At 41.1% G+C, this 26,415-nt stretch overlaps 1 protein-coding gene across 5 annotated transcripts in view; it reads right to left on the bottom strand.

Annotated features, from left to right (window-relative positions):
- Positions 1-26,415, bottom strand: part of INVS (inversin) — a 124,003-nt gene that overhangs the window by 48,650 nt on the left and 48,938 nt on the right. For 4 of the 5 annotated variants that reach the window (XM_043486634.1, XM_043486633.1, XM_043486631.1 and 1 more), the window contains 5 exons: positions 13,999-14,172; positions 12,258-12,425; positions 8,445-8,625; positions 6,028-6,137; positions 3,497-3,668 (listed from right to left, as the gene is read on the bottom strand). In XM_043486634.1, the coding sequence (XP_043342569.1) occupies positions 3,497-3,668; positions 6,028-6,137; positions 8,445-8,625; positions 12,258-12,425; positions 13,999-14,172 (805 nt within the window). Of the gene's footprint in view, positions 1-3,496; positions 3,669-6,027; positions 6,138-6,437; positions 6,705-8,444; positions 8,626-12,257; positions 12,426-13,998; positions 14,173-26,415 lie in introns of those variants that run through there. The other variant, XM_043486635.1, reaches the window with a different exon arrangement.

Consider the following 26,415-nt stretch of genomic DNA (forward strand, 5'->3'; position numbering starts at 1 on the left):
TAGTTCAGTGATTTTCACATTTAAGACCATAAGAATGTTGGTTTTTTCCCTCCCAAATGAATTTGATAAAACATCCAACATATAAAATAGTTAAGAGGTGAGTGGTTCTGGTTAAAGTAGGGGTAGGGGTTACCCATTCAAGCACCCACTCCCTCAGGAACACTTTAGGTGCCTCTGTGGGAAGGTACTGGTCTGAAGAACACAGCTCAGAAAACCCTGGACTAGATGTAATTTTCAGGTACTTTTTAATTCTGAAATTCTATAATTGTGTAACGTGGTATTGAGTATGCAACAGATACTCTTCAGATAAATATCAATGTCAAGTTTTTTTTTTTAAAAAAAGACAAAATTTCAACTGAGCAAAATATAGAATTAAGGATCTCGTTAAAGGAAATTTCCCATTTCTGATTATTTTCATTTATTTTAAAACAATTTTAGACTACAATCATTGTTCCTTCTTTGAAAAAAACACGTTTACATAGGAACTTTAAAAATTCTTTCCAATGGGGAGGGAGGCGGGAGGGGGGATTGGGATGGGGAACACATGTAAATCCATGGCTGATTCATGTCAATGTATGGCAAAAACCACTACAATATTGTAAAGTAATTAGCCTCCAACTAATAAAAATAAATGGGAAAAAAAATTCTTTCTGATAACTTTGTGTTATGGAGAATTTCAAATGTCATTCAAATGTAAATGCACATCTTCTTTATCAACTCATCGGTCAATGGACATTCAGGCTGTTTCCATGTACGGCTATTGTGAACAGTGCTGCTATGAACATAGGGGTGCATGCATCTTTTTGGAAGACTACAAAAAAAGATAAATAAAGCAAAAGTCTCTGGGAGAATACTGTCGTCACCGAGCTTCAGCAGCGGTCTTGTTGGCTAATCTTGTTTCATTTAACTGCTATCCATTCCCCCACTTCTGATTGTTCTGAAGAAGAGTCTAGAGTCACATCCTTCTGTTTGTGAATATTTTAGTTAGTATGGCTGAAAGACAAGGGTTCTTTTTTAAAACACAGCCACTGTATCAATCAGAGTATCTCTCAGATACTTTAACAGAGAAAATTAGATATGAAGGACTGCCAGCCTTGTACTGAAGAGCTAAAACAGCAAAAAGGAAGCACTAAAGTGCCCCTGCTGCTAAGTCGCTTCAGTCGTGTCTGACTCTGTGCGACCCCACAGACGGCAGCCCACCAGGCTCCCCCGTCCCTGGGATTCTCCAGGCAAGAACACTGGCGTGGGTTGCCATTTCCTTCTCCAATGCATGAAAGTGAAAAGTGAAAGTGAAGTCGCTCAGTCATGTCTGACTCTTCAGGACCCCATGGACTGCAGCCCACCAGGCTCCTCCGTCCATGGGATTTTCCAGGCAAGAGTACTGGAGTGGGGTGCCATTCCCTTCTCCGTAAAGTATCACAGAGGCTAGCAAGTCTGAGACTGAGGGAACAAAAAGAAGAGGATGGAATCATTACAACTTTAAAGGCTTAGAGGAGGCGCCCTGCAGAGCTGAGCCTCAGACCTCTGAGGAGGGGCTCTGCATGGCAGGACCAGTAAGTGCTGGAAGAATCACAAAGTGAATTAACTGCTGCCACTGGAACAAGCGATCAGAGCTCTGCTGAGTCAGACTGACCAGGATATGCTGACAGGAACCGGAAACAAACACGAGAATAGGAAGCAAACAGGAAGCTATAATCCCAGGCTCCTCTCCTGGCTTTCCAGTCCCCCTGTACTGCCCACTGTAGCTGACTGCCCTGCTGGCAGAGAGCAAATGTGGTTTGCAGAACCCCAGCCCCAGCAATGCAAAGAAAATACAGGCTGATCTTCATATCTAAGGATGTTAACACAAGCTTTGTAACATCAGATACACCCAGAGAGTGTTCACATTTTCCTGATAGCTTTGTATTTTGTTTTATAGTTGATTTATTTGATCCAAATAATACTTATAGATTGCTATTGATAAGAACTCATTTTTAATTAAGGAAAAACAACCTTCTAAAGGGATGATGGAGAAGAGCTCCCTGGCATAGAAATGTCGGGAAGGTGTATGTATCCCTGACGTGTAACAGAATCTCCTTAAGAGAAAGAGCCCAGGGAATGAATGAATTTGAAAATTTAGTCTCAACCCCAACTAAGATGCACATCAGAAAGACAACTTTTGTTGAGAATGCAAGTATGCCAGCCCGTACTTCATTAAAATACATGAAAAGTTAAACAAAACGCGATGCCAGTGATAAAGACTGCATAATAAAAGTCTGATAAAAAATTAAATACTCAGATCATTTATAAACTCAATGCTTTATGTGTCTGTATAACACTCCTTAAGAAGCTTAAGGTCTATGGTGAAACTTTGATAAACAAATACTTTTACAAGTTGAAGCCTTTATCAAAATTGATATTACCTAAAAACTCTTTTTAAAAAATCAGAAGGTGTGTTGGTCTAGGTGTAGAGAGGGAGACGTTAGGTGTAGCAACCACATTCCCCTCTATCCCCCAAGGGCTATAGGAACAGTTCTGGTGATCAAGAACGATAGAAAGATCTTCTCCAGGGAGACAGGTAGGTGCAGACGGCTCTGGAATGTTTTCATGTCTAAGAAAACCTAACACTGAGAAGCTCGCAGCTGAAGCTTTGTTCCATTCAGCGTTTCTGTGCTGTGATTTTCGTTCCTGACTTGTAATTTGTATACACAAGTGTCCTTTGTTATCCATGGGGGATTGGTTCCAGGAGCCTCTACAGATACTAAAATCTGAAGATGTGCAAGACCCTTTTATGAGATGGTGCAGTACAAGCCAGCCTTCCAAAGCCACAGATGCAAAACCCTTGGACATGGAGGGCTGCCTGCAGCACCCAAGGGAGAGCTGCGTCACCCACAGTGACAACGGGTGTTAAAAAAGCAAGAGCTTCTCTCAGTAATCAACACATCCTTCGAGGGCTTTCTTCTTAGGAAAAGAGATTAAAGGAAGCATAGAGTAAGAGCTTGCGAAGCTTTGAAGCTTCTAGAGTCGTGGGAGGTTAACTCTGAAATGGGAGATTCAGGATGCAGTAATGCTGTTCAAAAGTGAGAAAACAGCATATTAAATGAGACTGGTGAGAACGTGCATAGACGTGTGCATTCTTTAAAACGTAATTCTAAATTCTTGAAAATGTAGTCAGTAACTGCTAAGTATGCATCGTTTTTAAAGTGCAGGTTCATGATTTTTTATGCAAAGATATATGATCAGAAGAGTTCCTGCAATTACGTCTAAGGAGCAACAAGGTTTGTAAATCAAATGTCAAAATTCACTTGATAAAAACATAGGCTAATTCTAGCTGTAACACTTGGAAAAATAAAGCTGTTGGAGTGATATCCTGGTAACCTAAACTTAAAAAGTAAAGATCAATGTCAAATAATATTAGATTAGGAACAATGGTTTCAACTTCCTATTTTGCAAGTATTATAGCACCATCTATGCTCTGAAGCCTGAATGAAAGCTGAACATGTCTGCCGGTTCTCACCTGTACCTCCGTATTTGTCTGCCATATTAATGTCAATGTCAGACTTTAAGCTCAGCATAGTCCTAAGGACGTCATCACTGCCTTTCCCAGCAGCCCACATAAAGGATGTTCTTCCTTCAAGGTCTGAATCATCTTTTACTGATGGATGTTTTAGAAACACTTTAACTGTTTCCTGTAAGAAAACATTTAAAAATTTGAGACATGCATTTTCTATGGCAATAAAACCAGTGTTATGTGCAACTTCCGCTAAGAAGCAAAGTATTTTTTGTCTACTTTTGAATCAAATGAAATTATCTTTTTATGAATAATAGAATTATAATTTCCATTGAAAATAACAATCTGCTGTCCTTATGTATTGGTTTTAGTTTTCACAGCATTTCAAAATATAACTTAATTCCTTCATTCAATATTCTTATAATTGAGAATGATTACTCTCATTTAAATTTAAGAATTTAACTGCAGAGAAGAAACTATGTACTTTGTTACTATTTTTTTTAAATAGCTAATAGATTTATGAAATGATGAGCGGTGGCTACTGAGAAGTGCAGCATTCAATTCATCTAACAAGTGTTATTCAGTAATTCCTGCATTCTAGGTCCTCCCTCTATAGAATCATACAAAGATGAGGGCCCTTAATAATTCTTATAGTGCTTGACAATTTTAATGGCAGTTAATATTCATGGCTACTTCCCTGCTGGCTCAGTGGTAAAGAATCCACCTGCCAATGCAGGAAATGTGGGTTCGATCTCTGGCTCAGGAAAATCCCCTGGAGAAGGAAATGGCAACCCACTCCAATATTCTTACCTGGGAAATCCCATGGATAGAGGTGCCTGGCAGGCTACAGTCCATGGGGTTGAAAAGAGATAGGCATGACTTAGCGACTAAATAACAACAATATTCATAGCACCTAAAATTGCATCTTTCCTCAAAACTCAGATGCTTACAAACTTATAGGAAGATCATAGACACTTTTGCTTGGATGGAAATAACACAGTTTCAGAAAAAACAATTTCTGGAGGCTGTGAGTTGGCTAAAAATGTATAAAATGTTGATATTCAATACTGTAGAGCAAGAAAAAATGTAAGGTTCATCTATTCCAGCTCCTCATTTTACAGATGAGATTCAGGCTCAAGGCCACATAAACACTGGTAGCAAACACACAGGTAGAATCCAGGGTTAAATCACCACACTCCACGCAACACACGCTGCTTCCTAGTCTTAAAACTAGCTGCTGAGCCACTGTGGTATTATAGCTTAGCTCCCCGGAGCTACTGTAGGTGCTTATTAAGTGATTCGAATAAAGAAGTAAATTTTTTTAATGTTGGTGATTTTGGGGGTTTCTTTTAACAATCTGCAAACATTTCTTTTGTAGAGTATGTTTTCTAAGTGATGAATGCTTACAAGGGTTTTATGGGGTTTTGATGGTGGTGGTAGTGTTTTTTAAAAAGGGAATTACAACCTCTTGCAAGTTAATAGAGTCTAAAGGCGATCAAGGGACTTGAAACTGAGCTTAGATTTTGCATCATTATTAAAAAACTATTTCTGTAATTGGCAAATTATCTAAAGGAAGTGTTTCTTTGAAAAAACGTCTATAATGTTCTAGTATTCTTTCTTACTTTCATTAGCACAGTTACTTAACTACTAGTTTCTGTACACAGTTAAATTTGGAATCTAAGAGTTGTGTTCAAGATCTTAGACAGGGCTTCCCCAACGGCTCAATGGTAAAGAGTCCATTTGCCAATGCATGAGACATGGATTCGGTCCCTGATCTGCGAAGATCCCACATGCCATGGAGCAACTAAGCCCATGCATCACCGCTATTGTGCATGTGCTTCAGAGCCCGTTAGCTGCAACTACTGGGCCTACACGCCACAACTGCTGAAGCCCGCACGCCCCAGGGCCTGTGCCCTGCAGCAAGAGGGGCCCCGGCGATGAGACGCTCACACACCGCAGCAAGAGGAGCCCCCACTTGCTCCAACCAGAGGAAAGCCCACACGGCGATGGAGGCCCAGCACAGCCGAAAATAAACAAACACGTAAAATTATGAGAACACAAAAGTATATTAAAAGGGGGGGGGGCAATCATTTAATCTCTTGGAACCTCGGTTTCTTCATCTCTAAATAGGGATAACATGTCTTTACATAGGCCTGTGTTGAACTATGGACTGAATTCTGATTTCCATAGGTTAACTATAGTGGGCCAATTGAATTTCTTATCTATTCATAATAAGAATGAACCCCACCTCAAAATACTTAGTATTTTTCTAAGATCTTGGGAGCTAATAGAAGATAAAGGTTTACCAAGACTGCAGGTGGTAAGTAGAACAGATTTTCAGGAGTGCCAGGAAAGAGAACTATAACTATACTTGCTGTGGGACCAGAGAGAAAGCAAAGTGGGAGATGAGGTATTCCAGCAGTCCGAGTGCTCAGTGTACTCCTCAGCGGTGCCTTAGGGACGTGAGGAAGATGGAATTGTGCGTGCTGACGACGACATTCTAATGTAAAAGGAGGTAACTGTCATGCTTTACTTACAGCAAAGTTACTCTGAGCTGCATAGTGCAAGGGTGTTGCTCCTTGGCTGTCGGATGGAATGGTTCCAGACTTATTTCTTTCCAAGAGGAGATGGACAATCTGTGCATGGCCTGAAAGCAGACACAAGGTAGTTATCACACAAAAGGACTGATTCATTTACGGTCTGTTTAAAGGAAAGGGGTAAGAAAAATCACTCGTGCACAAACCAGCACTCACAAGGGTTTCAGAAGAGTGGTCCCTAGTGCAGCCTCTTCTAACTTCTTACCAAAATACTATGATTAGGCAGCACAAAGGCAAAAATGTAAATACTAAAAACTCAACGCTTTGATCAACAAGGAAATGACTAATTATAATTGCCAGATTGAGAAAAAACTGTGTTTGGTACCAGCTCACTGCGTCCCCTGGTTCACCTTGTAAAACTGCCCGTCAAGAGGGAGGGAAGGTGCCAGAAGTCAGGCCCTCTCTGTCCCGTCTCCAGTTCTCCTGCACAACCGATCAGAACTGTGTGGCTGATCTCTTCTGCTTTCAGGGGGACCAGCTGTGACACAGTCTCCTGTGACCTCTGACGCCTTCCATCACTTCGTACCTCCTTCCCCCAGTGTTTGAACATCTAGGCAGTAATTTCAAACCCCAGAAGTGGGCAGGAATAGTGAGGTGCTGGTAGAAAAGAGTGCTCTGCAGTCCGTTTTGGAGGATGTGGAGGAGGTTTCCCCAAGTGAAGGACTGTAGAAAGGACCAAAGAATGAACAGACCTGGTAACGGCATATTTAGGAAACCTGAATTTCATACATCCATTGCTTCAGTGTACACGGAGTGAGGTAATGACGCAGAAGCCACATCAGCAGAGCGAGAATACCCTGCGTGAACGCCAGGCAGAAAAACAGGGATTGGCACGGGAGTTGTGCTCCTCTGCCTGCTCCCCAGCTGTGGTTTGAGATCAAGTGCTCCATAACACAAATGGGCAAAAGTGGGGTCAAGGGCAACTTACGCCACACTCTCAATCTAAATACCTCTCATCTTGTTTGAGAGATAAGGAGGAAAATTCAGAAAAGGTTTTAAGGAAACACTCTAAGACAGGGGGAAAGGAACACCATCAGAAAGAACAAAAGCATACCTCAGAAAATGATCTAGAGAAGGATCCGGAAGAAAATTTCAGGCAACAGTTTGGCATCCTTGACATTTACAAAGAGATGGCCTCTATGAAGTGAAACAGTATCCTAAGCAGAAGATAATCTAAAATGAAAGGGTAATGGAAGGAGGTAAAAATATAAAAGCTGAGATAAAAAGAAATATGGATGATAGAAGGAAATCAAAATCTAGCCTAAAATATAATCTATAAGAGGCAGAAAGAAAGCAGAATTCATGAAAAGAAAATTCAGCTTAGTGCTACGCAGACAAATTTGCAAAAATGCAGAGGAAAAGGGATGAAACGAAACACTGAAATGAAGACTGAATAATAATTATAAACCTGACTATAAAACCAAATGCAAATGTAAGAATCATTTAAAAAAGAGATAACATGTAATTTTAAAACTAAGTCTATAATAATAATCTTTTTATAATGATTAATAGTAACTGGCAGATCATATTAAACGCCCAAAGAGTATAAGTGAAAGTATGCCAAATTCCTCACTTTAAATAGATGGGAATCAGTAAATGCAGTTTTGCTCTTGACTCAGGCTTAGGCTTAAGAAAGCTTTTAATAAATTTAAAAGTAACTACTAGTAAAACCTAGAAACCCTCCTGAAACATTAGGAAATTCAAACCAGATAGCTACAATGTAATCCATACACCACAAGGCAGAAAACAAAGAAATCAGTAAAAAACCCCAAATTAAGGGGAAAAAACCCTAATCCTCAAAGATCAGAATAACAGAACAAAGATCAAATTGTACAATTTGTAACAATGCCTGTCAGTGGGCAAAACTCCTTCACTAAAAGAGAAAGACTCTCAGATTGCCAAAATTCAGACAGATACACATATATAATCTTCCATATAAAAAAGTGATCCCCAAAAATGTTAAGTAAAAGGCACATCAGGAAATATGAAGAAAAGAAAATCAAATATCATAGTATTAGCTGAAACATAAAATTAAAGCCCTTCTCCAATAAAAGCAAAGGCATTGAATGTGAAGATTATTTTACATTTACATTTGTTAACAAATGCACATTGGTTTTATAATAAAAATTTTAAAAGACATGATGTTGAAATTAACATATAACAGAATACATTTGTATTGTTAAAAATTTAAGCATACAACAGAGGAATTTAGGTACAAAGTACTACATATCAATTAAAAATGAAAACAACTAAATAGGAGGTGGGAGTTGATGGGGAGGGGGGGAGAAGCCATGGAAAATTTCCTATACTCAAGCAGTTCCTCCTACTGTTGATCCTTGGTTTCATATTCAACTCACCTAGCAAAGCTGCCCAGTGAAGCGGTGTTCGAAATAAGTTATCGTAAGATGTTATATTGCAGCTTTCGTATGAGGTCAAGACATCAACCACTGTCACATTCCCATCAGCGACTGCAAAGTGAAGAGGTGTTCGACCCTCGTAGTCTTGCCAGTTCAGTAAAGACTCTGTTGGAGCAGCATCCTATTTTTAAGGAACCAGAGACTTCAGACATACACAGAATCCTCAAAAAAGCCACATTTGATGTAAGTATTAACTGAGCGATTTTTGAAACTTGTATATTCTCTCTCAGCAGAAGTGATAAAATTTAGAAAAAAGTATACAGTCTAAATCTTAAAAAATTTAATTTCATATTTAACTATAAAAAGTACAGAAAAATAAATGTACTTGTACTATCTAGATTAAATAGGAATCAACACTTCCTAATGTGCTTTTTTTAATCTGTTATGGATTCAGCTAAAGCCATATGTTTTATATTTTTGCTTCATATGTTTACATCCATAAACAATAGATAAATTTTGTATGTGTTTTCAATATTTATACTTATGCATTATACCATGTATATTCTTGAATTTTTTCTTTCAAAATTATATTTCTGAATTTTTTTATTTCAACACCATACATCTGGGTATCTGTAATGATACCAGTCTATTTGTTAAAACCACAGTTTAGTTCTCCATTCTCCTGAAAGTCGCTCAGTCATGTCCAACTCTTTGCAACCCCAGGGACTGTAGCCCACCGGGCTCCTCTGTTCATGGAGATTCTCCAGGCCAGAACACTGGATTGGGTTGCCTTTCCTTTCTCCAGGCGCTCTTCCCAACCCAGGGATGGAACCCAGGTCTCTCGCATTGCAGGTGGATTCTTTACTGTCTGAGCCAGCAGGGAAGCCTTTACTGAAGGATATTTAGGTTACTTACACTGTTTTCCACTATTAACAAAAATGCTGCAAGGAACACACTTCCTTTACATATCTCCTTGTGGCATATATGTGAGCTTTTTCTCTAGCCCAGACCCTTTGAAGGGAAACTCCTGGGTTGATATCTGCATCTTCAGTTAGATATTGTCAAACTGCCCTCCAAATGGCTGTTCTAATTAACACATCCGTGACAATGTGTAAAAGCTTTTATTTTCCCACACGCTGGCACAAATTAACCACTTGATATTATCAAACTTAAAACGTTTTTCCCCTTATAGGTATGAAAAGCATTTCACTGATGCTTTAAATTGTATTCCTTTTATGAATGAGGTTGAAACTTTTTATCACATGTTATTAGATTTTTGGTTTAAACTGACAGTTCACAACATTTGTTTTTCTCCTGGATATTTGTAGAGATATGATGCACTGCTTAGGTCCTCCTTCCCTACTTCCACGGCTGCTGAAAGTGCTGCCAGCAGACAATCTCCTGTCAGCTTTTTGGAACTGCTTTAGCTGAAGAGAGTTCCCTCACCCACCTCAGGTCCCTTCTCAGATTAGGTCATACCCAAAGTCAAGCCCTCCTGTCCCAACTTAAGAACTCTCTGAAGGGACTTTCCAGGTTTAGAGCTCTCTATACAGTCAGCCTATTTTACAAAAGAAGAGTATGAGAGGTATTACAAAACACTTCAAAAAAGAAGCAGAATATTACCATGGTGGCATTCTAGGACGTTGAGTCTCCCCAGGACTTAAATGCACTTATAAAGAAGGGGAAAAAAAGCCAAATTTGTAAGGAAGATATTATAAGTGAGAATCACCCTCCACAGACCTCAGATTTTGGAATTAACACATAAAGAATATAAAATAACTAATGATAAAACACGTAAGAAAATAAAAAACGGGGACTTCCTTGGCAGTCCAGTGGTTAAGAATCTGTGCTTCCAATGCAGGGGGCACGGGTTTGATCCTTGGTGGGGGAACTAAGATTCCACAAGCCACACAGCACAGTTAAAAAATTAAAAAGTAAGCATGGGAAAACGCTCTCTAAACAATCAGGCAGCTCTGAAAAAGAACCGAGGAGAACTCTGAGAAGTGAAAACACAATCACTAAGATTGAAGACTAAACAAACAGTGTAAGCAAGACTAGATGCAGCTGAAGGAAGACTTGGTAAGGGCAGACCTGATGTAATAACCCAGAATGCAGCAGAGTGGGGCAAGATGATAGAAACGTAAAAGAAAAGGTAAGAGACGTGGAAAGTGAGACGGAAAGGTCTAAAATACGTATTATTGCAGATGCCATAGGCAGGAGTAGAGAGAATGAAAGAGAAGCAATACTGAGATAATGGTTATATATTTTCCAGAATTGAGATGTGATAATCAGAATGTATACTAAACATACACACACCAAAAAACACATACTAGACACACTGTGTAAAACTGTAGGATACTATACAGAAAATTCTTAAAAACCACCCTGAGAGAAAAGATAATCTATAAAGGGATTACAATTAGACAGATAACAGGCTATTTAAGAGGAACAATGAAAGGCAGAAAGCAGCAAAAGAACAGTCTGAAAGAGCTGATAAAAGTAACTACCTAGAATTGTGTATACAGAAAAACTACGTATTCAACAGCATTGTAGAAGCATAGACATTCTTAACAGTTGAATTAATCCGGGAGTTAACTACCATACATCTATACTAATAGGAGTTCTAAGAATTGTATTTCAGGGAAAAAGGTAATAACCCTAGATGGAAAATTGGAGATCCAAGAAGAAATGCACAGCAAAGGAATCAGTTAACATACAAGTAGAATAAATTAACCATTGTATAAATAAAACAATAATATCTCCAAAAGTCTAATTTGTATGTTACAAGCAAATAGGACCAAACATGCAATTACCACAGCATGTAAGTTATAATTTGGGAAGAAATGATTAAAAAACCTCAAAGAATTTCCTGATAAACGTTCAAAATTTTAGAAAGTTGGTTAAGTATAGAAAGTTGGTTAGATATATAATTAATGGCCAAAAGTATCAACTGCATCTCTGTATGCCTGCAACAACCAGCTAACTTCATACCCAAGACAGACTTTTTAAAAAGGTTCAAAGCAGCACTGTTGTAAACAGCAAAAAACTGGAAACAGTTCCAAACGTCTGTCAATAACAGAATGAAAAACGTGTGTCATTTAATCTTCACAAAATGGAATACTACTCAGCATATAGCAGTAAAAAGTCACATATTACAGCTACACACAGCAACACACATTAAAACCACCAACTTAACACTGAACAAAAGGATGCTGCAGAATACATCCAGTATGATTCTATGAATATAAAATGCAAAAATGTTAAAAATGAAACAGTACATTGTTTAGGAATGCAAACATATGTGGCAAAACTATAATGAAAACCAGTGGAATATTAAGCACAAAATTGAGGGTAGTGGCTGCCTCTGAGAAAGGAGAGAAAAGACTGCTGCTTGGAGGTACCCAGGGAACTTAGACAGTGACTTACTTGGCTGCTCCACTCAGTGATGAGTAAGTTTCCCTACTCCTTATATCTTAAATGTATTTATTCACTTACAACTACTTACTATTTGATAAGAACAAGTATAAAACAAAGTCAGGGATGATAAACAGGAACTCAGAAAAGTGGCTGATGGGGACAGAAATGAGCATGGCATAGGGAGAGAGAATGCCTTTGGAAGCAGGCACATAGGAAACGTCTGTGTGGTCTTAAATCACAGTATTAAAATGCTCTATTTCCTGCTGATGAGCTCACACGCTTTTTGCTGTACGCTTTTGCATCATAATTTGCTTGTGTGCTATAAAATGCTTTCGCATACAGTGGATAATTCATAACCTAGTTTCTTTTGGGGGTAAGGCCATCCATTACACCTACCAGAATGCATCGCACTGTGTGAACAGCGCTTGGATCTTTGTGGTTGGCTGCCCAGTGAAGTGGGATCTTGCCTTCGACATCAGGAATTCCAATGTTAGAATCATGCTTGATGAGCAGCTTCACATGCTCAGGGTTGTTGTAGTAGGCGCTCCAATGCAGAGCTGTTTGCTGCAAAACGGAGAGAGTCTCAAAATGACCTTGACAACAGGACAGTGACAACACAACAAGCTTCTCCCAACTCCTGCTGCGCGACGGGTGCTGCAAGGAGGCTTCCGTGAGTCTCTCCTGCCGTCCGTGTCAGGGCAGCTCCGGGGGAAGAGCACGCTTGAACTTACACGTGACCAATGAGGAAACCGAGCATGAGGAGGATGAGCAATCTGCTCATTGGCATAAACGTAGTAAAGCACTTTTGCTCAAGCGATTAATGGGTCTTTGTGGACTGAACAAAGTGCTTTTTTCAGGGAAATATTTATTTTCTGACCGCAGCACATGGCTTGCAGAATCATAGTTCCCCAACCCAGAGAACCCGTGCTCTCAGCAGTGAAAATGCAGAGTCCCAACCACTGGACGCCCAGAGAATTCTCAGTGAAATATTAGCACTACAAATGCTGTGAGTTAGGAATAACATCAGTTTACAGCAGTTGTAAAATTAAAAAATTGATCTCAGAACTTCAGGTTATATGAGTGACTACTAAACAAAATTTAAAAACCACATTAAGAATACTATGGGAGTGAAAAGACGATTGAGTATCAACCCAGGGACTTAATTATAAGAGTTTTAATTTCATGAGCACGCAGGAGTTTGTAAGACTCTATGATAAAGTGCCTGATAAAAACGAAGAGGATGACTGCCTTTGTCCAACTAAAGACCACATTTTTTTTCCTGTAAAGAATGTTGATCAAAACAATGACCAACGTATACAACATGTTCGAATTCAAGAGCAGGGAAGATAATGAATCCCAATAACAATGTCAGAGCAAATGTTACAATCAAAATGAAATTAATAATAATTTTACAGTTAATATTTATTGAGAGAATACTATGCACTGAGCATTGTGCTAAACACTTGATATATATTATCTCATTCTATCTTCAACAACCCTGTCATCCCCTTTCGCACGTGGGTAAACTGAGGTACAGAGAGCTTAAGTAAGCTGACGAACACAGAACCAGCAGTGGCCTCCACACTGAAAGCCAAGAAGAGAACGCCCAAGCCCAGGGCATTAAAGCAAGCATGCACTCAGTACACTGTCTGGGGGCGTTTTGTCACCACAAATCTCACAACAAACTGCAACTATCATGCTGCTGCTGCTGCTAAGCCACTTCAGTCTGTCCGACTCTGAGCGACCCCACAGACAGCAGCCCACCGGGCTCCCCCGTCCCTGGGATTCTCCAGGAACACTGGAGTGGGTTGGCAGCTATCACGACTAGCAGTCAAATAACAAGCTGGAGTTAGGCAGGCCTGGGTTCACATTCTAGTCCTGGAACTTGGATCTTTGGTAGGATTTTAATCTTCTTGAGCTCCAGTTTCCCCAAATGCGAAAAGATGATGCTACCCACTACACTATGGGTGCTGGCAGGACACAATTTAAGTGAAATCCTTTTCTGCGGCATGTGGAGATTTGGAATTGTTCTACCACGTACGAGTGGTAATTGAGGCCTTCTTCCTCGAGGCGTCACATCATAAAATAAAGTGTTTGCTTTCTGTTCTACCTGTCCTCGATTCTGACAGTCTGTTACCTTGTTTTTATCCTGTGTGTCCACTTCTCCTGGTGCCATAAATTTCAGCAGAAGTGCCAAACATTTAGGGCTCTTGTGCCGGGTAGTCAAGTGTAAAGGAGTCATTTCTTCCAGATCCTTCTGCATCCAGTTTGCTCTGCGCGTAAGTAAGAGTTTCATGAAACGATAATTTCCCTAAATGAAAAATAAGAGACAGTAAGAAGAAATGCAGTTTGGAGCCAAAAATTTTTTTAAATTTTAAAATGCTTTAAGCATTTTAATTATTCTGCTGGAGTAATAACATTCAGATAAATTAATAAAAGGAAAAGTACTTAAAATTCTACTATACTATCAGTTGTTTTATTTTGTTCATTTTTTTCCCAACTGTTTTCTACATACCTATAGTTTCCTTAGGGGTTGGTCAATATTTCGTTGTGTTAAGGCAAGATATTTTATTTAATAATTCTATTACTGCTTATAACTTTTTGAATAGAAAATGCTACAATGTATATGATTTTTCACTTAGTTTTTTTTTTTTTCCATAGAATAAATTACCAGAAACAAAATTACTGGGTCAAAGGAGTTTGTGCATTTTATGGTTTTTGGTGTGCATTTTATGGTTTTTGGTGTATCTTTCAAATTGCTATCTAGTAGCAACAATATATGAATGTATTAGTTTCAGCACAATCTGACCAGCACAGCATATATTGTTTATATTCAAAGTATAATAACTTTGTGAAGTAAACAGAGATTTTTAACCCCAATTTAGAGGTGAGAGAAGTGAGATTCAAAGGGGTTAAATAGTTTTTCCATAGCAGCTGGTTAATAAGAAGGTGATTAGTGCTCTTGAAGAGAGCTTAGTTACAACTAAGGTATGAGGAACTTCCTCACAGTCCAGGCTCCAGACTCACACGGTCACACAAACACCAGCCCAGCAGTCACTGTGGGCCCCCCACCTGCAGGCAGTGCTGTCCACATAGCTTAAACCCTCCAATCTGGCACATCCATCCATCCGGAGAACGAAGTGCTAGCTGAACTTCCTTCTCCAGATGGACTGACCGTAATTGTACTTGGGCTTCCCTTCTCGCTCAGGCAGTAAAGAATCCGCTTGCAATGCAGGAAACCCAGGTTCCATCCCTGGGTTGGGACAATCCCCCAAAGACGAGAATGGCAACCCATTCCAGCATTTTTGCCAAGAATTCCATGGACAGAGTAGCTTGGTGGGCTATAGTCCATAGGGTCACAAAAAGTTGGACACAACTGAACCACTAACACACACAATGGTACTTAGGTCAACCATTATACAGCATGCCTGCACTGCTTCTGAACTCTTCCCTGAGATCTACTTCCATATTTCCAATTCTGATTGGAGACTTCAATATGCTTGGTATCATAGATCATTCTATTTCTTTCATTTTTATTGGAGTGTAACTGCTTTGCAACGCTGTGTTAGTTTCTGCTGGACAACAACCTGAATCAGTTACAAGTAGACACACTTCCCCTCCCTCTCGAACTCCCCCCACCCCCCGATCGAGGTCATCACAGAGCGCTGAGCGGAGCAATCTGCGCGATAGAGCCGCTTCCCACTAGCTGTCTGCATTACACGTGGCCGCGTACGTATGTCAAGGCTACTTCCTCAGTCTGTCTCACCCCCTCCTTCCCTTCTCCACGTCCACAGTGTGATCTCCACGTCCATGTCTTTATTCCTGCCCTGCGAAGAGGTTCACCAGTACCATTCTCTAGATTCCATATATATTTCAGTCAACATGAACAAACTATATTCCATGATCAAATTCTCTGCTGTCCTCATGCCGATTTCTCTTTCTCTACTCAAAGCACAGTCGCAGGCAGGGCAGCCTGTCTTTTTAATCTTCTGAGACCCTCTTTGGCATTGGCTTTCTTTAGGATTGGAATGAAAACCGACCTTGTCCAGTCCTGTGGCCACTGCTGAGTTCTCCAAATTTGCTGGCATATTGAGTGCAGCACTTTCACAGCATCATCTTTCAGGATTTGAAATAGCTCAACTGGAATTCCATCACCTCCACTAGCTTTGTTCGTAGTGATACTTCCTAAGGCCCACTTGACTTTGCATTCCAGGATGTGAAGATGCCAAAGAATGTTCAAACTACTGCACAATTGCACTCACTTCACACACTAGTAAAGTAATGCTCAAAATTCTCCAAGCCAGGCTTCAACAGTACGCGAACCGTGAACTTCCAGATGTTCAAGTTTGATTTAGAAAAGGCAGAGGAGCCAGAGATCAAATTGCCAACATCCGCTGGATCATCGAAGAAGCAAGAGAGTTCCAGAAAAACATCTACATCTGCTTTATTAACCAAGCCAAAGCCTTTGACTATGTGGATCACAACAGACTGTGGAAAATTTTTCAAGACATGGGAATACCAGACCACCTGATCTGCCTCTCGAGAAATCTGTATGCAGGTCAAGAAGCAACAGTTAGAACTGGACATGGACTAACAGACTCGTTCCAAACTGGGAAAGGAGTAGGTCAAGGCTGTATATTGTCACCCTGCTTATTTAATTTATATGCAGAGTACATCATGTGAAATGCTAGGCTGGATGAAACACAAGCTGGAATCAAGATCACCGGGAAAAATATCAGTAACCTCAGACATGCAGATGACACCACATTTATGGCAGAAAGCAAAGAACTAAAGAGCCTCTTGATGAAAGTGAAACAGAAGAGTGAAAAAGTAGGCTTAAACTCACATTCAGAGAACTAAGATCATGGCATCTGGTCCCATCACTTCATGGCAAATAGATGGGGAAAACAATGGAAACAGTGACTGACTTAATTTTTTGCGGCGCCAAAATCACTGCAGATAGTAACTGCAGCCATGAAATTAAAACACGCTTGCTCCTTGGAAGAAAAGCTATGACAAACCTAGACAGCATACTGAAAAGCAGAGACATTTCTGTGCCAATAAAGGTCCATCTAGTCAAAGAAATGGTTTTTCTAGTAGTCATGTACAGATGAGAGATTTGGACTATAGAGAAAGCTGAGCATCAAAGAATTGATGATTTTGAACTGTGGTGTTGGAGAAGACTCTTGAGAGTCCCTTGAACTGCAAGGAGATCCAACCAGTCCATCCTGAAGAAATCAGTCCTGAATATTCATTGGAAGGACTGATGCTGAAGCTAAAACTCCAATACTTTGGCCACCTGATGTGAGGAATTGACTCATTTGAAAAGACCCTGATGCTGGGAAAGATTGAAAGCGGGAGGGGAAGGGGATGACAGAGGATGAGATGGTTGGATGGCATCACCGACTCAATGGACATGAGCTTGAGCAAGTTCCAGGAGTTGGTGATGGACAGGGAAGCCTGGCGTGCTGCAGTCCACGAGGTCACAAAGAGTTGGACACGACTGAGTGACTGAACTGAACTGACACCGTCTACATCCTTAACATTGTTGGAAATGTGGCTTTTAAGTAATATAATTACAATGCTGTAATGTTCTACTATCAGGGGCTATCAGTACTAATAGGGAAGACACTTATTAATTGAGCAGCCCCACCCCCACTGTAATGAATGTGAAGCTCTAAGGCAACAGGGAGGTGAGGAAAGAAGAATGAGGCTTGTCTGCTTGCCTCAGAGGCAGGCACAGAGGCAGGAGTCAACTCAGCTCCAGGGCAGAGGCTGAAATAAGGGCGAAAACTAGGACAAGGGCCCATGAGGCTGTCTACACTAGACGGGCAAACCTGGAATGGACAGAAAAACAAGGAGGCAGCTCAGTTATTTCCATTCAGAGCAGTTTTCCTTGACCAACCGAGGGAAAGCTTATTTTCTTCTTCTTTATTGCAGAATCTTTTCATTTCCTTCACAGCACTTTCCCCAGTTTGTAGGTACATATATATCTGTTAATTTCTCTTTGCTGAGATCTTCCTCACAAGTAGTGAGCATCATGAAGGCAGAGGCTATGTTTTATTGATCACTGTGCTCGGCATGTTCCTAGCACAGACTAGGTGCTTAATAAATGTTACTTGATTCATGTCAATGTATGACAAAAATCACTACAATATTGTAAAGTAATTAGTCTCCAACTAATAAAAATAAATGAAAAAAAAAAAAGTTCCTTGAAGGACTGAGTGAATAACAGGAAGTAAAATATCTTCTAGAGCTTTTTGTTTTTATTTAAAACTTAGAGACAGTTGCTAAATTAGTGCAAAACAGTAAGAATATTAATTCTCAAATATGTGGTATTTGGTTACTCTTATTTATTAATACTTATTTATCAGAGCACTTCATTCATAGTGGACATCATTTATCTGGATTTTTTCACTTCACCCAATGCCAGTTGCAGTTTTTGAGAAGGTACTAAAATTTCCTCAAGAGGGCACCCTGCTCTAAATCTCTTGCCATCTTTCTTTGAAAAAAGAGAAAAATGCCCAGGAAAAACAAACCTATGTGGTACTTCATACCAAAAAAAATAAGGTTTGACCTTTCTGAGCATAACATTTCAAATATTACAGAATAATTCATCATGACCTTTTAAAGATAGTCAATCAGACAATCATTGTGATTTTGAAATTAAGGGGAAAAGGGAAGGAGAGGAAGGAAACTAGAATATGCTAGAGGGTGGCTACTGGGTTATAGACACTCCACATTATTTACACTCCACATTATTCTGGGGGTTCTACCTACACAAAACATGGTACATTTCAGGAATAACTACTCAATCATTCAACAAACATTCTTGGAGCCTTGTTACAAAGCAGACAAGAGTGAAATGTACTTTACTCTGACATAGATTTCATCTTTTTTCCCGCACAGAAGTATCATGGGCAAGTATCTTCCTGTGCTTCTAATTTCCTCATCTGTAAAACAGGAGTAATAGTAGGACCTGAGAGTATCATGTATATGAAACGATAAAGGTAATATTTGTACTTCGAACAGTACAGAAGCAGATGCTCAGTGACGTTTGCTAACTTTATCACAAGCAGTTTCCCACTGCGGAGGCGGCGACAACACTCGGACGGTCAGGTGGAACCAAGGACGGCCGTGGCTGAGGGCCAGGGGCAGGAGGAGCCGACGGGACGCGGCGTACAGGCTCGGCGGGGATCAGGAGCGGACCAAGGAGCAGGTGAAGGTAAAACACATGCGATGTTCTGTATGATGACTTTCCCGATTTTTTTTTTACATTGAGAAAAATGTCTATGCCTTCAGATAAAGGTGACACAGTCCCCAAAAGAACAAACCCAATAGGAACTTAGTGGGGAGTGCTGCTGGGCTGAGTCGCTCAGCCGTGCCCGACTCTTTGCGACCCCGTGGACTGTAGGCCCCCAGGCTCCTCTGTCCATGGGGAGTCTCGAGGCAAGAATACTGGACTGGGTTGCCACGCCCTCCTCCAGGGGATCTGCCCAACCCAGAGATCAAACCCAGGTCTTCTGCATTGCAGGAGGATTCTTTACCAGCTGAGCCAGCAGGGAAGCCCATGAATTCTGGAGTGGGTAGCCTATCGCTTCTCCAAGAGATCTTCCTGACCCAGGAATTGAACCGGGGTCTCCTGCATGATCAGGCTAGCTTCTCCCTTTTCCAAAGGACACAGACCATCTGAGACACTATTGACAAATGCTGGGACTAGAAACAATATAACCCATTTGGACCAAGATCAACCTCCCTGGTTTTAGGAACAAGCATTTGTTACATGTTCAGTGTACACAAACTCAACTCAGAATGAACAGAGGGGACAGGCAAGTCTTTGAACTAAAACCAGGAGAGCATTTCTAGCACCAGTGGGAAAGAGGAAAACACTAGTTTCAGACAGCAAGCTATTTTGATAACCCCCTGAAGACTGTCCGACTCTGGGGACCTGTGTTACAGGCTACTCTGTTTCCCATAAAGCCCCCTCAATACAAGCGCAAACAAAATGTCCAAACATTTCCTCACTACTGCTCCAAATCAGGACTTCTTACGTTTCCACGTTTATTATGACACAGTTACTTTTGTTTTGATACTAAGAATTTAGTACCATCTCTTAGGGCCACATGACAAGATCCTGAGGTGAAGACTGGGGATCTACTTTTATAATTTCTGACTGGGTAGGAAATAGTATAAGAGTGAAACAGAGAATAGATCAAAAGAGTGTATACTCTTAAGAAAATTCTGCAGGCAAGTAAGCAGAAATGAGAACTAAAGTTACAAGAAAGTCCTATTTCATCAGTTAAACAATATTAACTCTGATATGACGAGGTCTATTATGCAACGCAAATGTGAAAATATTTCCTAATAGCTCTGAAACATTGAATAAGATGTCATTTTTTGGTTTGGGGTTTTTTGTTGTTGCTGTTATTGTTAGGTACTAATGATCTTCATCTTAATCTTTCTATTATTATTAACATGATGACCTTCTTCTGTCTGTCATGTAAATGATTATGACATTTGGATTTTCCTCAGATACCTGAAAAGGAGTGTAATCCCTGAAAGGGTAAAAGAGAATGGAAAAGCTCTGACCTGGAGAACAGCACTTGAAATGAATCTGAGAAAGAAATCAACTCAAAATGCCACCAAGTTCATATTTTTGTCTGTCCAATTTGCTAAGATTAACTTTTTTTTTTTTTAAGGAAAAGTCACTTAATCTAAATAACAAAGATGGAGGTTTTGAGTGAAATACTTTGATATTTTAATTTTTCATTTTTAAGAAATAAAATATAACATATATGGCTAACACTCCCTTTGCACCCTTCCCCAGTTCTATTCCCTTTCTATCTTTGGAGAAATTGGTGATTATTTTTCCCATGAATGTTTTGATATATTTTATTTCTTACAAATACATGTATTCATAAACGACACAGCATTATTTTGTATGTTTTCAATCTTTATATAAGTAGCCCTCCAGGGATCACTTGCCACCTTTTACTCAAAGCAATATTTTTGAGATATGTCCAAATTGCTTTGGTTCATACATTTTCACTGGAGAAAGCATTCTGTCATATGAAAATAGTATATTTATTTATCTCTAAGGGAATATTTAGCTTGTTTCTCATTTTTCACTATTATAAACAATATTGGAATGAATTTTCTCGTATGTATCTCTTGGTACATGTACCAGAATTTCTGAAACTGCTGGGCTGAAACTGTTCTCTCAAGTAGGTACTCCAGTTTACATTCACACCAGCTATGTTTGAGAATTTGTGCTTCCCCACATCTTCTCCACACTTGGTTTTGTCAGACTTGCTAACCTGTGCCAGTGGGTACACTATTTTGTCTTATCGTGGATTTAACTCTCGCTTCCCTTCCTGAGGTGCAATGTCGTTGTGGGCTATTTGTTTCTTCTTCTTGAACAGGCTTTTTGTGTGTTTACTCATTTCACAGCTGAGCTATTTGTTTTTTCCTTACTGATCTGTAGGAGTTTTCTGGATACTAATTCTTGACTTATTTACCAAATATCTTCTCTCTTTGTGTGGCTGTTCTTTTTGCTTTGTTTACACACTTCTGCCAGGAATAAATTCACTATCTGCAATGATGACATTGCTAGCTGTCTCAGCATTAGATTTCTTCATATATTTTGTTTGCGGGTTCATTTTGAAGCAAAGATTGTTTGCTGTTACTTTTTATTTGTTTTGTTTTCCTTCTTTTCTCTCTACTCACCTTTATAGCTGCTAACACCCAGCTCCTGGTCCATTTGAGAATTTGCATTTATGATGAGGCCACACGTCTAGTGATGTTAGGGGTATCAGTTACTGTCACTGAGCTAGTGCGTGGCTTCCTGCTCCTGAGACTTGATGTTTGTCCTGCTTCTGCCACTTGTCTAAATCAGCTTCCTCTAAAGTAATAGCCTCGTGTCAAGACAAAGAATACCCCCAAATTCTAAGTAATTTTTTTTTGCTTTAGTGTGAATACAGGACTGCATACGGCAGCCCTTTTCCCTACTGGGACACTGAAGAGACCAGATATTTTCCCCAAACCTATGTTTCCTGATGCATTCTTATTCTATGTCCTCAGCACTTATATTTACTCTCATGGTAGGTGAGGGAGAAAACAACTGTCCACCAAATGTTCATTTTATTTTGTTTTCATTTATAGGTTTGTGTATAATTTTGTCCTGGAAATATTATAACTGTATATACATATAATAGCACAAATAAACATAAGGTAGGCATTCTGCCATATTTTATCTAAATCCTAATCTTTCTGTACCCCCCAAAGATACATTATTTAAAACTGAAATGGAAGTAATATAAACATGATTTGTTATTATTAATTCTAATGATATCTATATAATTACATATTTATAAACTCTCAAAGCATTTACAATATTAATTTTTAATAAAAATCACCATCGCTAGGAAGTATATGGAGAAGGAAATGGCAATCCACTCCAGCATTCTTGCCTGGAGAGCCCCGTGGACAGAGGAGCCTGGTGGGCTGCAGTCCATGGAGTTGCACAGAGTCGGACACAACTGAAGTGACTTAGCATGCACTGGAGAAGGAAGTGGCAACGCACTCCAGTGTTCTTGCCTGGAGAATCCCAGGGACGGGGGAGCCTGGAGGGCTGCTGTCTACGGGGTCGCACAGTCAGACACGACTAAAGCAACTTAGCAGCAGCAGCAGCAGGAAGTACATAGGTCACAAGTATCAGTAACTTCTCTCTATCAAGCTTTCCTGTAATGGCTGCAGACACACATCAGTCTCAGAAATCCCACAGTAGCGTCGGGAGAGGCTCTGCCATGGGGCTGGAGAGTCCCTGCATGTTCTAATAAGTATGCCAAGAGTGCAAAGCCTTGACTCCTCTACCTGGGCCATTTCTTGGAGTTGGTTTTGTACCGAGCAAACTTGTGGGACATTCATGTCTCCTGAACATTAGACCAAGGGCAGTCTTGCTTAGTATTTGCTAAAGTAGTAAAGCTGGAGATATGCCCCAGTTCAGCATCCCTCAGAAGCCATGTGAACCCACTGTGTGCTCAGGGTCCATCTGGGGCCTTGGCAACGCCTCCTGGCTCTTGGCGTAAAGGAACTGATGCAAAGACGCCAGTGATTATGCTTTCTGCCCTGCCATCAGTAGGAAGCTCTTCTGTCTCTGATGGTACTTATGTATCTCCTGCCAGTCCTCAGAGCTAGTTCATTACCTTGTAGTAAGTTGGGACATACAAAGAAAAAAGCAGGGAAGTAGGATAAATTAAATCCAACACCTGACATTACAGGAAATGAGGAGGGGATGCTGACAGAGACATAGTCTTCTCGGAGAGTAAGGACACGGGCCCTGCAGGTCAGGTGCAGGGATGAGAAGATTCCATGTGGAATCCTCACACACCCACGTGGTGGGCAGGGCTGGGGAGGTAAGGGACCCTGCTGACCTGTCTACCGACTCAGTGATGAGGAGTAGGATTAAAAGAACCTGCCCAAGTGATGCCTTGGTTCTGGCTCACCTTCCTCTGGGCAATCAGAGAAAGAGACGACAGCATCACAATGGGGCGGTGTGGTCGCGGCTGCTGAGCCAAGGACTCTCCGAAGGGGAAATAAATGGTGAAAGCAACGAGACCCTGCTGTTTGACACAGAACTCTGGGTGGGCTGACGACAGCAGACGTTCCCTTGGTTGAGACCTGAGCGAGCAACGGCTCAAGAGTGAAAATGACGCAACGCCTTGTCTAATGATGCAGAGCCAACTGCGCCATGCAGCTGATCCTGCCGTAGTCTGCTCTGTCTGAGGACAAACCACTGGGTGTAGCGGTGGCCACTGTCTAAAGCAAGCTGCTTGTTTAATGGTGCCCTCAATACACAGAGGCTCCCCTCAATGCCCTGGCCTGATTTACTGATGATCTGGCTAAGTTAAAACTTGATGGCATCCACTGGGAGGCAGTCCAACCACAACTGGGAAGCAGTCCAATCTCAGTGACAGCTCTGGAAGACTGACTCTGCTAACGACAGGTCAGCCCAGTGGGCTGAAGTGAAAGGCACCGTCCTTAACTTAGACACCACTCTTAAGGATGGGACACGCTTTTTTTAACTCATGGAATGTTGTCAATGTTCAAGTCATCTGATCTGGCACTTGGAAGACTATAGATGATGGTTTAAAGACAGCCCTCTATGGGGCTACAAACTATGGAGATAAAACTCTAGCTGCCAAATGAACAGTCTGGGTCAGTCATGTAGATGCCCACGGGAAACGTCTATTCTCTTATGAGACCAGCTGGCATCAGGCTGCTGAATAAGCCTACATTGCCAAGGTCATTGACCATTTGCCTCCTGGATTCATCACTGCACTAACCATGGTAACGAATCCATCATCACAGACTGAACCCAGAGTAAAAGGTACATGTTTGGTGTAGAAGCTACCACTGCATACCAGACTTGCTTGTTCTTCTAAGTTGGCCGATTTCTCTTAAAATAAAGGAGGCCACTTTAACAGGGCATTGCCCCTGCCCATTCTTGGCAGGGATTCTGACCAACGCCTTTCAGCGACACCTTATGCCTCAAGACTGCAGACATGTTTCAGGTTACAAGGTCACTGTTCCAGTCTGATTAGCCTATATTAGCCACAGCATTGAGGCCCATGAAACTAAAGTGTTTTTCATGTTTTGGGTTTCTATACCGTCTGACTACGACGTGTCTTTTGTCACAAAGACCATCCAAAATTGGGTGAATAGTTAAGATGTTTAATGGACATTCTGTGCCCCATACTGTTTCAAGGAATCTGAAATAATCAGGAGCGGGCATGGCTTCCTCAAAAACAAATTCAAAAAGATTTCTAACCCTACTTCTATTACCTCTCCCTGACCCATACACCTAAGAGAGAGGTAGTTTGGTTACTGTGCATGGCCACCCTCAGAAAGAGTTCATCTCCTCATGGCAGCCTCCTGGGGAATAATCAGGACAAAAGGCGTGGGGGCTGATACACAGCTATTTTGAAAATGTAGGATTCACACCCTAAGAGTAATCCCAGGCTGGCCTTGTGGGTACACCCTCTGGGTGGCGTGTGTGTGTGCATGCTCAGTTGCTAAGTGATGTCCCACTCTTTGTGGCCCCGTGGACTGTAGCCCGCCAGGCTCCTCTGTCCATGGGATTCTCCAGGCAAGAGTACTGGAGTGGGTTGCCATTTCCTCCTCCAGGGGACCTTCCCCTCCCAGGGATGAACCTGCATCTCCGGCATTGGCAGGCGGGTTCTTTACCACTGCACCACCTGGAAAGTCAATGGTGATCCATGTTTAACAACAAACCCTGAACTAAAGTGACTTGTGCCTCTTCAGGTTTTATATCTGGAGGAGAGAGGGGAATATTTCTCCACTGGGCTTAGGGGTTGTTCTTCAGCTCATCTAGTGCCTCCTACAATTATTGGCAATAACACCGAGATCAGCAGGTCAGCCCAACTCTCTTGCAGGTATCGTAACAGATAACAGGAAAGCCTTGGAGTATGTCGTGGCTGTGTGCAGTAAGACCTGCTGTCCCCCCTGGTTCTCACTCACAGTGGACTTAATCCAGGACACTGAAGTCAGTACTGCAGGCTGTTCTCATCCTGCAGCTTAGAATTCTATCACTTAAAAGCTACATGAGACATACTAATCAGATCTGTTCCTAGTCTCTGGTGGTCAGATTAATCAGAGTAGCTGATGGAATGGCATGCTCATGTGAAGAACATGGAGGGCCAAATGGTGGGTTGTTGGGAGAAGCAATTTACCATGGGTCCTAATCAGCCGTGCATGTTCTTATGCCAAAAATGCAGAGACTTGACCGTTCTTGGCCTAGGCAGCTTCTCTGGGCTGTGTCTGCTGCAATCAATTTGAAGGACAAGACATCTCTTCCCCTAGGTTTACTAACAGCTCATTACAAAAGTGTAGATTCCTGAAGGTCAGCGATCCTCTGTGCTGCGATGCAAACCTACTGCGTGCACGGCACCTATGTGGGCCTTCGGCGACTCCCTCACGGTTCTTTGGGGAAAGGGAAATCAGGGCAAACGACGGGTGCTGGAGCTTTTCTCTACACCGTGAGTAAGCTGTCTCTTTGTCCCTGACCTGGAGTCTGTCTATTGTCAACATCCATGAAGCAGTAACAGACTAACTTCTTAGCTTGTATATAGGGTAAAATAAAACCTTAGGCCTTGAAAATAGTTCTGTATTATTGCGACATGAATGAAGTATAAGAAGTGAAATGTGATTAGAGACGTGAGCAGGGGCTAGGAAATGGAGAGTCTAATACCGCATGACGAAGAGTCTAAAACTTATCATGTAGCTAATGGGGCACCATGAAGAGTTAAAGGAAATGATGTGAGCAATTTATGTTTTGGGGGCAGTCTGAAGCAGTGATTTGAGGCAAACAAATCTTTGGCAGTGCCACTGGTTAGGGGGTCACAGCAGCGATCTGGAACAGAAATGTTGGCAGCTAAGCAGAAATCAGAGGATGGGCCGTGAAATACGTAAGAGGACTCCTGAATGGGCCCAGCGGAGAGCGGCGTCAATGACTGAAAAGACAGAAGCAACAACA

This window comes from Cervus canadensis, chromosome 14 (genome assembly GCF_019320065.1).
Source record: "Cervus canadensis isolate Bull #8, Minnesota chromosome 14, ASM1932006v1, whole genome shotgun sequence".
NCBI classification, from domain to species: domain Eukaryota; kingdom Metazoa; phylum Chordata; class Mammalia; order Artiodactyla; family Cervidae; genus Cervus; species Cervus canadensis.